The sequence below is a fragment of the Manis javanica genome, chromosome 5 (assembly GCF_040802235.1).
Source record: "Manis javanica isolate MJ-LG chromosome 5, MJ_LKY, whole genome shotgun sequence".
Taxonomy (NCBI): domain Eukaryota; kingdom Metazoa; phylum Chordata; class Mammalia; order Pholidota; family Manidae; genus Manis; species Manis javanica.
This window is the reverse complement of record NC_133160.1, coordinates 79548733-79564785: the sequence shown is the minus strand read 5'-3', so window position 1 is coordinate 79564785 and position 16053 is coordinate 79548733. Positions and strand designations below refer to the sequence as shown.

The following is a 16053-nucleotide window of genomic DNA, read 5'->3' as shown; positions in this document are numbered from 1 at the left end:
CTCTGGATTATTTCCATGTTGGGTATATAACAATGGACATACACTTCCCTTAATAGTGTGGGTAAAATTGTAATATTTCAAGAATATCTTGCCTGGCTTTAGTACACCTGCATATCAATAGGTGTTCAGAGGTGGAAAGAAATATGGCTTTAGTGCATTTGCATCATTCTTCAGGGATGAAGAGAAGTTCAGCTCCACATCAATGGGTAATTACCTGGGTAAGGAAGGCTTATCTGTATCCCAGAGGGAGGGCTGGTTTTGCTTCTGCTGGAACAGAAAAGAGAGAAGGCCCTGGACTGCAGTTTGTAAGCAATAAACAGATTTTAAACTTTATTTCTCCCTTTGACTGATTTCAGTTTTTAGAGGAATTTGCCCCGGGATTTCTTCTCCCCAGACTTACATCCAGCACAGTCAGCAGGATTCCTCTGAACCTGAAATCTGTCATAACGGGTGTGAACTTTGGGAGGGCCACCCCTAGAAATGATGGGGAGAAGTGGCACTTGCACTGAGGGACGTGTGTCTACACTTGTGTGGTTGTGGAGGTGCCACCACCACTGTTCGCTGCACCAACCCCAGCCTGTGGCCTGAGCCTAAGGCTACTGCTTCTGCCGCTGTTGGTGTTCCTGCTGCTGGCCAGAGCCTGGTCACATCTATGGAAAGGAGCAGAGGTCCGGGTCACCTTGATAGAGAAGCTACTGGGTACTGTGTCCCACGCCTTGCTGGCTATGGAGCCCATCACCGGAACAGCTCCGACCAAGGTAATAATCACCTATCCCATCATGGGATGGGTGAGAGACTGGACCCAAAGGCCACAGAGTGGTGTGGCACAGATACCTACCTATCATGTGACTGGCTGTTTGCCTTTGGCATCCTCAGGGAATAATGAAGCAGACGCATTGGCCCAGGTTTGCTGGCTAGAAGGAATATCTGCCTCTGATGTGACCCAATGGTTATATCAGTGTTTGTTGCACATGGGGGAAAAGACAATATGGGCCCGTTGGTGGGGCTTGCCATTGATCTTTGAAGGAGTCAGCAGAGTCTGGAAGGAGTGCCCTGCACATTGTGCAGACCAGCAAACCACCAAGAGGGCCCTAGAGCATTTCTTTGCAGCCTATGGCCAGTTGCTGGTGATTGAAAGTGATCAAGGCACCCACTTCACCCACTTTATTGGACATGCATTGCAAGGATGGGTACAGCAATTAGGAGTAAAATGAATGTGGCCTTGGACATTTTGACACATGGACCGGTGATGGCTGGCTCTTCTGGCACCTTGGGGAAAAGGCCTGGAAGCTGGCCTCCTGAGTATGCCTGGAATAACAGCAAAGTGGCCCCCCAAAATCATAGTTATTTGCTTCTACAGTCCTTGTGTCCTGGATGCGCCCCCTGGCTGCAGCTGCCGTGTGATGGCTGGAATGGATGAACTTTTAACTTAAATCTTCATGGGACTTTGAACCTAGTTGAATCCTCTGGCTTGAGAATTATCATGATTGTGTTGCTGTTTTCAAGAAAATAATGCTTAAAGACAAGCTTGACTTTGTCTAATGTTTGGTAAAAGTTTTGTGAGCAATCTAGCATAGTTGTTAGGAATGAGTAAACAAGTGTAGAAATATATTTTGTGCTTAGTGAGAGATTGTGCTGTAAAGTACATTTACTTAATCTGCATAGGCTGAATCCTCTGGCTTGACAATTATCAAGATTTTATTGCTGTTGCTACTGTATGCTACTAGATTGGTTGGAAGAGGGGGAACACGTGAATCATAAGGTGAGATTTCTGGAGGGATGGCCTGTGAGTAAAATTGTAATATTTCTAGAATATCTTGCCTGGTTTTAGTACATCTGCATATCAATAGGCGTTCAGTGGTGGAAAGAAGTATGGCTTTAGTGCATTTGCATCATTCCTCAAGGGTGGAGAGAAGTTCATCTCCACTTCATGGATAATTACCTGGCAAGGAGGGCTTATCTGTACCTGAGAGGTGAGGGGGAGGGCTGGTTTTGCTTCTGCTGGAGTAAGAAAGAGAGAAGGCCCAGACTGCAGTTTGTAAGCAGTAAACGGATTTTAAACTTTATTTCTCCCTTTGACCAATTTCAGTTTTTAAAGGTATTTTGCCCTGGGATTTCCTCTCCCCAGACTTAAAATAGTTAAAGGAAAAAATTGTCACAACTTATTTCAAGGTAGTTTTGAGGTTTGAAATGTTTACAGTAAAAAGTTAAATTGCACTGGAAAAATATGTCTGTCAAGGACAAGAACCTGCCCCAATGTGCCATTCATTTGCATCTGCAGGGAAACCCAATTATAACAGCTATTTTGAAGGACTAATACCACTGGAGACTGAGCAGAGTGACCCTGTAGTAGAGCAGGCACGTAACAGCGTGTCCTAAAAAACTGACCTAGACAGGAACATGTACATGGTGAGCTCACCCACATTTTGTTATTGGCCCATGAAATTCTACATTTGATCTAAAATATTGCTGCTGATACTTATGTAAAATAAGGTTATAATTAATCGTTATTGTAATTTTAATAATTATATGCCTCAGATGAAGTGAGACACTAAAATTGTACAATATGGTTCCCAAGAGCTCTCTTTTTAGGTTGGACACGGTAAATTCTGCAGTCAAATACTTCTCAGTAAATCTTATATAAGACTGACATAAAGTGAAAGAAGCAGGTCTCCAATCAGTTTTTGGGGCTGCTAATTTAAGATCCATCTCAATGAAACATTTAGTGAGCCAGCTCCAACCCAGGGCAGGCCACATGCCATAAACAAGTGTCTTTTTTCTCCATAATTTCCTGAGGAAAGTGGCTGGTTGGTGGAATAATTTCTCTCTGGTCTGTTACATTTTATGTAAGAGTTAATGGCTCCTTGATTGTAAATGATGATAAAATTTGACATAGGCTTTTAAAGTTCATCGTCATGAAGATTACTACTGTGTAAAGGCTGCTCAGTGAGGTGGCATGCATCCTGCATCCTGGGCTTCCCTGTGCTACTAACTAGTTGTGGAACCTTGGGAACAATCTCTGATCTTTCTGAGTTTTGTTTTTTCATTTGTTAAATGACATGGACTTCAAATTTTTTTCTTTCATGCCTATTCCCAAAATGAGACTTTAATGAAAAGGAGGCCTTTCCCCTTGCTAGTTAGGCAGGGTGCCTCCCCACTGCCCTCTTTTTTCTTCCCACTTTCTCCCAAAGGCTTATGACTGTAACAATAATGGTGACAGACTAACTAGTGCATCTGTCTCTCTATCAGCCTTGTTATTCTCCTTGACTGCTGATATAGCCTCTTTAACAGATCTCTTCACACCCATTCTCTGGTTAGTTCCCATTCAATAGTTCTTTATAAATAATGCTCTTAAAAAGAAACACCAAATTTTATCACTTAACTTCTCTCGTTAAGCCATTAAAAATGCCTTCACATGGCTTTTCAGTTTGAACCCCAAACCCTTAACATGGCTTACTGGACTCTTTACTTTTTAATCCCTACCTGTGCTCCTAGTTTTCTCTCTCCTTTCACCCTCTCTTCTCACCTTGCTGCAGGTTGGAGTTGTCCCACAAAAGAGTGAGGTGGTGGCTCAGAGGACATGAGTCCAGTTGACCCTTGAACAATGCAGGGGTCAGGGGTGTGGATGCCTCTACAGTCGAGTGTCTATGTATAACTTTTGACTCCCCCAAGACTTAACTGCTAATAGCTTACTATTGATTTTATGGTAATAAATGATAAAATAGACTAGTATCAACAAATATTTTATGTGTTCAAGACCTACCCAACTTTCTTGTAATATTTTTTCGGTATTTTTAGGCAGTGCAGTTTGTGAGGTTTTTCAAATTGTCACACATCTCCAAAACATTTTCCAATGTTTATTGAAAAAATCTTCATATAAATAGACCTGCATAGTTCCAACCCATGGTGTTCAATGGTCAACTGTACTTTGTTTTGGTTTAAATTTGCTGCAGTGAATACAAAGGATATACTTTTACTAAAGGGCAGCTGTTGATACTAGATTGAGCGATGTTGCCGGGTATGAATTCTAAAGCTTCCCAGTTCTTCACTAGAGATGCACTCGGTTTTGTGGTTATGGAGTTTTACCTGTCTAGGATGAAAACTGGTTTCTTCTGTTCCAAATGTGTTTCCTGAAACTCCAAAGGTGGTATGTTACGTGTTGAAAAATCTGCCTTTTTATGGCTGTGTCACCTGTTGTTAATGTGCTATTTCTGAGTATATATTCTTCCTAAGCTAAAGGGGCCATCTTGCTACCTGGTTCACAACTTATATAATAATGATTATATATCACACATATATACCTACATGGGAAAATAACTAAATCTCCTATGGAAGAGAAACAATATAGAATAAGACTTGTGCAGAACATTCGGCAGTTCAACAAAGGTATTAGAGAAGAACAGTCCTTAGTCCTGGAAGTGGATTTGAGCCCAATTCTATGTATACCAACCACTACTAGGGCTTTTTTATTATGAGCTTTGAGAAACCAAGCTTTACCTTTGTTTGCTATTTTTTCCCATTGATAAAAAAGTGTTAAAAAAAGAAAAAAAGAGTCCTTAGAGAACCTCAGAAGGCTGTTTGCTTATAAGACAGGCAAGTATACTATGTTTCTTTCTCAGTGGGTCAGAAAAGAGAGACTACACAGTCAGAAGCAATGACTTCTGGAAAAAGGAAAAGAAACAAAAGATTTATCCAGCTAGAGAGATAGTAGGAAAAGGAGAGTGGGCAAAAGCTGCTCTGAGATTGAGATCCCATAGATTTTTCTGGTGTCCCTTTCTTCTACCCATCCCTCATCAACAGCATTCCTCTCCTCATCTCCTCTGATGTCCCTCTAATTTCTTGTGATCCTCTCCTTTTTAAATCAGACTGGCACCTTTGCTGCAGGACATAGGGTCTATTTCCAATGGCTAAAAGCTTTGCCATTGCACTGAGAGTGTCATTCGTGTAACAGGCAACCCAAAATAGAAATGTGACTACGTGTTCCCTGGAAAATGCGAGTAGATATGGCTAGTTACCCTAGGCTAACTGTTGTAACAAACAATACCATAATCTTAGTGACAAAACACTCGAGAAAAAGTTGCTTGGATGCAGTGAGGGTTGGTGGAAGAGGGAATGGGAAGAAGAGGGATTCTGCTTGACAGTGATTGAGGGACTCAGGCTTTCCCCAAGCTGCTGCTATTCCACCTTCTAGGTTATATCCTCCTCTAGGACATGACTAGATGAATAAAGAGAGATTATTCGTGGGAGGGTTGTATTAGCTAGGCCTGAAAGTGGCGTACACATCCACCTACATACTGCAGGCTAGAACTGAGTCACATGGCTGCACCCACTGCGAGGGCAGCTGGAAAATATGGTTGTTTTAGTTTCCTGGGGTTGCCATAAAAATGTACCACAAACTCAGTGGCTTAAAATAACAGACTTTATTCTCCCACAGTTATGGAGGATAGAAGTCTGAAATCAAAATGCTGTTAGGGCCATACTCCTTCTGAAAACTCCAGAGAAGGATCCTTCTTTACCTCTTCTTAGCTTCTGGTGGTTGCTGGCCATTCATTTTCCTTGAATGTAGCTATACTGCTCCAATTTCTGCCTTGGTCTTTGCATGGCTCTCTCTCCTCTGTGTCTCTGCCCTAATTTCCCCTGACACCAGTCATTATATTAAGGTCCACCATAATCTATTATGACCTTATGTTAATATGATTATATCTACAAAGACTCTACTCCTAAGTAATGTCACCTACACAGGTTCTGGGGGTTAAGATATTAAACATCTTTTGTTCAACCCACAACAGTGGTCCAGCTGGCTGAGCAGAAAAGAGAATTTGGCGAACCGCTGTCCAATCTCTACCTAGTTAAGATTCTCTACCACAAGTAATAGTGAGCAGGAAAGCCTTTTGAGGGCTTTAGAGAACTAAGCCTACATTTATAACATTGCTTCAGTGAGGAATGTATTTTTAACACCAGACAACTCTGACTGACAAATGAACTTTTGGAAGATAACCTATTTCTAAGAAATTATTTCTTATGCTTCAGGGAACTTCACCCCACTTAACTAATGTCACAATTAAAAAAAAAAAGATTTGGTAATACTATTAACTTGAATGGTTTAATAAAATAGAATAGGCATGTTAATATAATCACCTCTAAAGCTCCATGCCTATAAAATATGCTTAACATAAAACAAAGATTTCCTTTTTTGACTTGGGTCACCATCATCTGACTGTAGTTTCTGCTCTTGGCATTTTTGCTATTAGTCTTTCATCATCTTAGCACACTTTATTAAGTGGATGTTCTTCATTGATGCCAGACATGATTTAATTAAAAAAACAATAACAGTGACCTTAGAATCAGTAGAACTTTAACTCTTTATCTTATTAACTTTGTTATTTGGGCAGGTTACCAAAATGGCTTTTTATCTCGGTTTTTTCACCTGTGTTGTGATTGATAGCAACCTTTTCCCTATGTGGTTGTGAGATCCCATAAAGTCACTTAATATTTGAGGGCCTGCTATATGCCAGTATTGTTATATGTGCTTGGGAATTACCCATGAGAACAAAGATGGATCTCAGCCTTCATGGAGCTTCCACTCTAAGAGCTAAAAATTATTTATTCATAAAATGATTTACAAATGTATTATCATCATTGCTATCTTGTTTGCAGCAATTCCAACTTCTCAAATATCTTATCTCCAATATCTCAAATAAGATTTCAGAATCTTATTTGAAATTATACATAGCTCCTAGATGTCAGGATGTACACAAAATAAAGGAAAATCAAAGAAATGAAAATTTACTCATTAGAAGTTTAGCCATAACTATAAATTCATGGTAAATATTGAAAATGTATACTGCACTTAAAAATTATCTGTGGAGCCCTATTATATTCCATGTAGTGTGTTAGGTTCCATGTGGAAGGCAAAGATAGACATCAGTCCTCCCCACAAGGAGTGTAGAGTCCAGTCGGACATATGCCCACTCAAAACTCCATGATGGGGACAGAAAATGAAGAGTGCCCAGCAGGGAGGCACAGAAAATCTAAATTTTCAAAAAAGCAACTCAAACATACCATAATATCTTGTTCTCTGTAGCATATTTGCCTTCTAACACTATAATGGGCGTAGCTCTACTAGCACCAGTTTATCTACTTGCTGAGACTTTACTTTTACACTTAGAATGTAGTTGATGACATTTATGGTATGCTGAGATAGTATTTCTACAGTACTTTCACCCTGTAAAGGAAGCATATTGTATAAAAGTTGAAAGAACATTTTAGAACAACACCAGCCCTCCAGGAGGTTACAGTTCATTTTTGAAGCCAGAGTCCAAATCAGAGTATTCAGAGTCATCTGCTACATGCGTGGATGTTGGCAGAGAAAGCCCTTGTACAAGAGCTGTCCAAACATGATCAGAAGTGACTAATTCATACGGTATTGAAAGTTGAAGTACGTTGTTTGTGATTCACATTGCAGAGGTGATGTAAAAACACTGACTAGGCTCCTGATAGGATCACCAAACCCACTGAAAAACACATTCTGATGTCAGAGGAGAGTGAAGGGTGTTAGTAACACATCTCCTCTCCAGTTGGTAGAAGTTTCCCTTTTTCCTTCTTTTCCCCTTTTTGTGGTGTCATATTTTTCTAATATGTTTGTCAAGTAGTTCCCATTTCAGGATTTTGCTCTTCCCTTTACCTAGAATATTCTTCCTCCAGACAATTGCTTGTCTTGGTGCCTCACTTCATTCAGGTTTCTAGAGCATTCCTTTGCACCTTAGCTAAAAAAGCATCTGTCTCCCATCACTCCTTATCATACTTTTTCCCCAGAGAACTTGCCATTATTTTTGTTTATTGTCTAGTTCCCCTGTTAGCGTATAAGCACTGTGATTGCAGAAACCTTGCCTGTTTGCTCAGCATCATATCCCCAGTGGTTAGGACAATGTATTCCTAGTGTTTAGTTCCTGACATGCAATAGGCATTCAATAAATATCCACTGAGTAAATGAATCTAGTTTCCAGGGTGAGGGTACTCCTAAGAAAGGTCAAATGAGTGGAGTTCAAAGGGGACAGGTGAGGGAGTAAGTGAGGGGATGGGGGACTGGGTACAGTGGAGGAGCAGAAGGGCATCATGGGGGATTCTGATGACGGCTCTGATGATAGTGGCACTTGGGCTCCTAGAGGACCCTGTAGAAGTTCCCATAGGGTTTGTTCCAGATAAAAGGGGCCCATTGCCTCTGTCCTGGCTGTGGGATCTGAGGCACCACTGGTGGGGTGGGTCTAGTTGAACAGAAGGAGGGTGGAGAGATTGAGAGGCAGCCGGACTCGTTGGCTCTGGATGAGGATGTGGTGAGGGCTTCCGGGTGGTAAGGCAGAGAGAGACCATCCCAACAGCAGTACAGAGAGAAGGTAAATTTTTCTTCCTAGTTTACTGGAAAGATGATTTCCTAATTTCGATAGCCATTTTCATGTAAGACACATTTTTAAGGTAGACTTTCTGAGTTGAAAATAACCAATATTTGCAGTAATTATGATAGGATTAATAAGAGCAATAACGCATTTACATAGGCACCTTCAATTTCCAAAGTGTACTTTCATATTTTATCTTACTGATCTAATCCTGACTCTGTTTTTACATTTAAGGATTCTGTGTATTATACTTTGAGTTTGTTTTCTAGGAATAGGGATGACTGTTAAGCATATGCATATGCTAAAACATGTTAGGCTGTGGCTTCATCCACTAAAATATTTAATAAGTTTATGGCCATTTCGATCTGATAAATGGAATTGAGTTCCTTGTTATAAAAATAAGACCTGTTTTTTAGCAAGAAGAATTCTGGGAATTTATATTAGAAACTTGTCTATAGCAGGGATTGTGTTTTATTCATCAGTCAATAGTGAGAATTAGGTTAAGCAGATTTGTAGATCAGTTATAAAGTGTTTTAACTCTATGACTTTCTTATATTTGTATTACCTATAGTACCTTCCTTATATATTCGACAAACCTTGATTAACTGCTTTTAATGTGCCATACATCATGCTTGGTTCTGGGAAATTCATGTCCCCCTACACACACACACACACACACACACACACACACACTCTCTCTCTCTCTCTCCTTGGCCTTAAGACACTCCTGGCCTGTCAAGATAAGATGGGTAAATGTGCAGTAGTGCTGCAGGTGCTGTGTCAGAAGTGTGGGAAGGGGAGGCACAGAGTGGGGAGTGTTACCTGTTCTCAAGACTTTATGACAGGAGTCATCCTTGAGCTAAGTTTCAATTGATTATTTGAAGTCAAGTGAAGAACATCTTTAAAATGTAACTTTCTTACATTCACTTTAGGGTATTAATAGCTAATCCTTTTCCTTGAGTAGCTTTTTTATTGACTGAAAATGTACCTCATTTCAAAACAGGTTCAGAGAAGCATTCAAGAATGTTATAGGTTTCTCATTATGCATTATGTCTGTTCTGTGTAGAAGTACCCGTAGGAAGAAAATTAAGTGCAGGTTTTCTGTGTGGGTTGAGAGTTAATCGATTTGAGGGTGTGTCAGAAACCAACCAGCAGAGTCCCCAAACCATTCGAGTCCCTGGCCTTCTTTTTTCACGGCTTTCTTCATTGTAAGCGGTCCCTGATGGTAATTGGTGGAATCAGATTTAACAATGCAGTCAAATAAACAGTTGTGGCAGCTGCTGCCATGGCAACGTCACCGTCCTCCCCCTCCCAGTGCGCGCCCCTTCCCCACCCCTCCTCCTCCTGCTGCTTGCCTCCGGTAAGTGTATACTCGCTGGCGGTCTGTGCAGGCGGCAGGGTTTAATGGCAGAGCTATTTTCTTCTCAAACTGTTCAAAATGATGAACGAAGATGCAGCTCAGAAAAGCGACAGTGGAGAGAAGTTCAATGGCAGTAGTCAGAGAAGAAAAAGACCCAAAAAGGTAAATTGCCACAATTAGGAATGTCTATATACATGGATGTGTATGTGTGTATGTTTGAGTGTGATGTCAGTGAGACTTAGAAACCATGGGGCATTCTGAGTAGCTGTAGACTGGAGCAGTGTCAAGTAGTGCTTTTTAAAGAGACAGGTGCAAACTGCTGCTTTTGGAGAATGGGAAAGGAGCCGGGCATGGTTCGTGGTGGATACGTTGACTGAAGCATGGTGGAGTAAACAGAGATATGTGTTTTGGGCATGTGGATTATTGAAGATTGTGGCCGCCAATGGATGCTTCTGGTGCTAGCCCAGTGCAAAGAGAGTCATTTTATTTTTAGAATGAGTGAGTTTAGAAGAAAGTGTTAAGCAAGGTGGATTGTGAAATAAAGGGAAGATTTTTGGCCAGATGTGTTTGCTTGGTGATGATCTTGAGATGGCTAGACAGCAAATGCCTTTCTGTTCCAGGCTAAGTGTATTCTTCCTAAGGAGAAAAGACTGTTGTGACAGGAGAAATATGATCCCCAGCGTGATATTTCTTTGGTTTGTTTAGCTGCTCTCCGGTTTTCCCAGACATTAGTGTGATAGTCCTTTCATTGATTAAGATAAACAGCTAAAGATATTATGGGCCAGGGGGTGCTGGGCACACAAAGCAGTCTGTAGGATTTCTTACCCTGGCATACGTTCCCACACCCTTGATTTTCATGGAAATGATACCAGTGAGAAACAGTGGGAAAAGATGCAAACTATTCGGCCCCACCCAATGCCAGCACTTCTTTCTTTATGGCCTGACTCCTTCTGGTAACTGTTGCAGTTTCCCAGAGCACTTTGAGCCCTACCTCTGAAAGAGATGCCTGTAAATAAATTCTCCTGAAATCCCTTTACTTCCCTGAGCTGATAATTTGGGAGAGATAGGAGATATGATTCTCGTGTTTATGGTTTCAGTGTTAGATGATTTTGGATTATGAATGAGATGATAAAAAAAATTATCATGAAGATAGGAATATTTTTCATTTTGACAGTGTTGAAATTGCATTGTGCTTCAACATGGAATGTCTCTGTTGTCTAAATGTCTCATAATCTGAAAAATTTGAAATAATTTGAAACTTATGATGTTGAAAAGATTATTGTATTAGCAAACAAGGGATTCGTGTATTTCTGTGGTGCCTTGTAATTTGATAAAAATGAGCATGCCCACATATGAGAAAAATTTAATAGCATGAAGGTAATGATGCAATCTGATAAAGGTAGAAGGATAATTCAGGGTAGGTAGGAACACGGGTGGAATGTCCTTTTGTACCTGAGGATTTCTGGATTTCCCAGCCCTGAGATTGTTAGTTAACTGATAAACACATAAAAAGGAGGAAAAACAAACAGAGAAGAGAAAGAGAGCAAGAGAGAGGTAGAAAGAAAGAAAAAAAGGATTTTTTTTGCTTGAATTCACTTCAAAATCCTCTTAATTTCTCTCTGAAGTCTCTGTGATGATGCATTAGAAACAATATACTCAGAACTATTAAAGGAGTGGAGAATGTATTTCAAGGAGATTTTTAAGATCTGAGTGATGGTACTAAATTCACATGACCAAAGCTATTTTGAAATATTTGAGGCGATGGAGAAGATAAAACCATCATATGTGATAATTTTAATATTTTTTAAGCTCCATTTTTCTCAAGCATTTATTCTAGGAATAAATTCGTTCCCAAACTTGCTTTCAAATTATATCAATTAATAGCAAGTTTTAGAGAGTGTGTGTGTGTGTGTGTGTGCATGCATTCAGAGACACATATCAAATGAGCTGGAAAAACATAGTGAATATTTAGTGTTAAAGTAATTTCATCTAAAAGAACACACATATACATCCTTAGCTTGTCAAGTCAGACTCAAGTGGGTTTGAATCGTAGCACTGTCCTTTAATACTGCATGTTGGAGCATATCCTTTAAATTCTCTGATCCAGATTCTCATCTGCTAAATATGAATAATTGTATATACCTTTTGGTATTTTGTGAGGATTAGAAATAATGTGTATAAGATTCTGAGCAGTGTTTAATATGTAGTTAATGTCAGTAACTTTTAGTGTCATTACTGTTCTCTTAAATAGAAATTTTTTTTTGGAGTGAGCACCGTAGAATGAAAAACTGTTTATATTTTTGAAGGAGGCAGAATATAATATTGGTACTTTGCAAAGGCTAGTGGTCATATTTCAAAATGTCAAAAGTTATATGCTGTACTTGGAAACTTGTATCTCGTACAAATTATTGAGATTTATGTAAATACATCCTCCCTTGGTCTTCATGTCTTTTTGCAGAGCAGGTAATTGAAATTTTCATACTTAGAAACTGTACCATTAAATGTGCTTTGATGAGGAAACAATAATCAAGAAATAAGCATCCCTAAGAAGGATAAAATTTGAGAAAAACAAGAAGCCTATTAAGGATGAAAACAAGAATCTGAGCAAAGTCAATGCTGTATCACTCCAATTCTATTGTCTGTTGTTCTACCAAAGGTTTACACTGAATCCACTGTAGGATTATATAAGGCAGCCAGGATTATGGACCACCAGGCTTACTGTGGCCTGGTTGTTGATCTAACATGCTGAATCATATTCCTTGAAAACACATGCCTTTTTCTCTAGTAAATATTCAACAGATGAGCCATAATCTTGTTTATTCTACACCTCATAAACGTAATTCTTCTGAGGGACAAAACCAAAGGGTCTTTTGCCACAAACCCCACAATGTGAGAAAATCAGCTTAAAGAGTTTATATTAGAATTTTAGTGAGTACCTTGAAGTTAGAAAATTCTTTCAGGTTTTTAAAATAATGTCTGTTCTGACTTCAGTAACTGAGCTTGTCAACCTTCATACAAAGACTGCCCGGAACACACCTGTGGCTGAATATGTGGGGGCAGCGACTCACTGCGGTGAGGGAGGGTGCACATCATGAGGCACGGAGTTGACAAGGGTTTACAGGGTTTGGGCTTTGGATGACTAATCTGGTGGAGGGAACAAGAAAGTGGGGCCTCACTCTGCATGGGGTGTTTCAGAAAGCCTGGGAAGTTCTGTAATCGTGTCTCCCAATAGATCTTAGCTCTGGGAGGGCAGGCTAAAGCTGCAGCTGGTAAAGAGGCAGCAATCTCTCATTGAGTAAGAGGAGGGGGATATCTAGTATTTCATGGCTTGGACAATGTTCATGTTTTGTCTGCGTTCAGGCATGATAAGGGAGTGGTGCCGTATTTGTCCTGTTCTGTCACACTCACAGTATGACCTGGAGCAATGATGACGCTCTGTAAAACTTTTATGTTCAGTGGGAGAACGCCAAGGTCAAGCTGATAGTACCAGGCCAGTTCCTGAATGTTTGCAGTTGCTTTTCTCTTCCTCAAGCTTGAACACAAAGATATTTTTGGAGAGAGATTTATTTATTATTAGGTGCTCTTTAGTGTCCAAAGAAAGTAAATCAGATAGTACTGTTGCTAATGTATTCAGAGAACCCTTTTTCATGTAATACTTCAGCAATAGTTTCCTTAAGGCCCAGTTAAATCACAGAGATCATGCCCAAGGTGCAGATTTGGGGTCGACGTTCTAGTGGTGGTTCAGTGGAGAAGGGGAACTAGGAACTACCCTCATTCTCAGCTGGATTCGTGGACCAAAAAGGAGCACTGGGACCTATGAGAAATGTATCAGCATCAGAGTTTTTAGCTTATTCTAAATCTTAGACAACTCTATAAAAATTTCTTATTCCAGGAAATATTCTGGCAAATTAGATAACATAACCCAAGGCCATATTGATGTGCAGCACCTCACACTTCTCAATTTTCACTTTTCAATGACATGACTGTGGATTTGTCCTGGAAGAGGCTGCAGGAACCTTCAATAATTTACATAAGTGAAAATGTTCAGGCATCAGTCACATAACAAAGCAACTGTGAGTTCTTCTAAAACAAATGAAATGGCTTAATAACTATTTTTTCTTATTTGGTGGAATGACTATATAAAGATTAAAATATCAATACAATGGATTTCAACAGAGTAGTAAGATAAAATGGCTTTGTGAGATACCTTATATTCATTCAAGATGTTTGGTTCTGGACCATTACTTAAAAATATTCATGAACATGGCAAAGTATTTTTGGTTATATGTATTTTTATTGCTGTTTACTTGCCACTGCCTAAATGGGCAGAAGAAAGTGGTGCCAGATGTGTGACTGAAATGTTGCACCATTGAAATGTGAATGAGAGACATAGTAAAAGGTTATTGTCACAGCCTCCACAGAAACTATGGCTTTTTTTAATGGAATCAAGAGGCAGATCCAACATTTAGATGTTCAAATCATCTTGCAGTCAAATTAGTTGTGAGTTTAGTTGGTGCTTTAATCTAGTTCAATCAGGTCTAGAAAGCCTTTCTTGTGTAATTTATCCTGATTAATATCCCCATTTCTTGAGTTTTCCAAATAGCTTAGGATTTACCATTTATAAAAACATCAATTCATAACCCAAAATAGCATGTGTTGCCTGAAGACAGCAATTCCCCATCATTGAGGGTATTTAAAATGACCATCTGTCAGAGATGATGAAATTTTTTTTATTGGATAGAAAAATCCCTGGTATTCTGTGACTTTCTATGTCTGTCTCCCTGTTTTCATCTCTTTCTCCCCCTTTTATATTACTGTTTTTAATTCCTAATTTCATATGAAAGTCATAGTCAAATATTAATCTTAAAGTATCCTTTTTAAAGGGTTAAGTGCTATCTGCTCCCCACAACTATGAGAAGTACCTGGATTGCCTATAAAAGAACAAAATGCTTAGGACTCTCTTCAGACCTGCTCAATCACTTTTGGGGATTTTTAATGGACTCCCAACTCTTCTTCTTATGTCCACCAGACTTAAGAACCATTGCTTTTGAATGTGGTCAGCAGGCATGAAGTTGAGTCATTTTAGAAAGAATTTCTAATTTATCTTGGATGTGTTAGATTATTAGTCGGCTCTTAGAGTTACGTGTGTTTCATTCGTCTGGATGGCAATGGCAGCGACACAAGAGCACAGAAAGCATTTTCCCCCACCTTACTCTTACTCTTTTTCTAGGACCTAGCATTGCTTTGTGTACACCATCCCATTTAATCTTCAATCACTCTCACTGAGTATTATTGTCCAGTTTTGTAGATGAGGAGCTGGAGACTCAGACTTTATGAAGGGATGGTGCTGGAGAAATGATGGACATTTTTCCTACTGTTTAACAAATGATGTATTTCGAACCATTTCTCTCAAGGAAACCAGGTGCTAAGCTATTCCTCTGTGTCTCTTGCAAAGCTTCTAAGGTATTTATAGGTTCAACTTATGCTAAGATAACCTCCTCCAGATTTTTTTCCCCAATGTTGCTTCCTATTGTTCATCAGTTTATCACAATCTCCAAAATGCTTACTCTAGTTGGAATAATATGCACAGGTGATTTCTTTCCTGGTTGTCTATAACCTTCTTCTAGGCAGGACTCCCTCATTTCCTTCCTTTTGTTTCCATTACATTTTGTGTTATGTTGGTACTGATTTTTTTTCAGTCCATACAGTCACTGAACTGGTTTTGAAAAATCCAGAAAAATGATTGGAACAACAAAATAAGTAAACAAGTATCTTCATATGGCTTAAGCATATTAAGTTCGCATAAAAAGTTGCTCCTCCTTTCACAACTTTGGTTCTAATTATTCTCTTGAGAAACCTTTTTAGTATATTCTCAGTAATTGTTCTGCAGAAGGTTCTACAGAAGGTTCTTTTTTATATACTCTTTCCTAAAGTGTTTGAGATTTCTTTTTCCTTCTTAATAGAGTTTCTAAAGGAACATGTGATTGTATATTGAAATAGAATTAAGATTTTTAATCTGTCTTTGTTACTGTCTTATCCTGATTCAGAGATACTAATTATAAATATCCCTACAGCTTTCTTTCTTTCCTGCTCATATTCTGTTCTAATTCCTATTGGTAGCAGAAAGAAAAGCACTACCTATTTTTGTCTCAGTGGGTTCTGACAGGACTCCTTACAACAAACAAACTTAACATCTCAATTCCTTTTACTTGAAAGAGCAGAGGTGGGATTACTACCAAATGAAACAATATTTTGATTTAAAAATTTTAAAACTATTTTATACACTTGAGACCAAGTAAG

General features: G+C 39.2%; 1 protein-coding gene across 3 annotated transcripts in view; it reads left to right on the top strand.

Annotated features, from left to right (window-relative positions):
* Nucleotides 1-9761: 9761 nt before the first annotated feature.
* Nucleotides 9762-16053, top strand: part of ANK2 (ankyrin 2) — a 351461-nt gene continuing 345169 nt past the window's right edge. For 2 of the 3 annotated variants that reach the window (XM_073237157.1, XM_037001145.2), the window contains exon 1: nt 9763-9915. In XM_073237157.1, coding sequence (XP_073093258.1) covers nt 9832-9915 — 84 coding nt within the window. In that variant the 5' untranslated portion in view covers nt 9763-9831. Of the gene's footprint in view, nt 9916-16053 lie in introns of all 3 variants that reach the window. The other variant, XM_037001140.2, reaches the window with a different exon arrangement.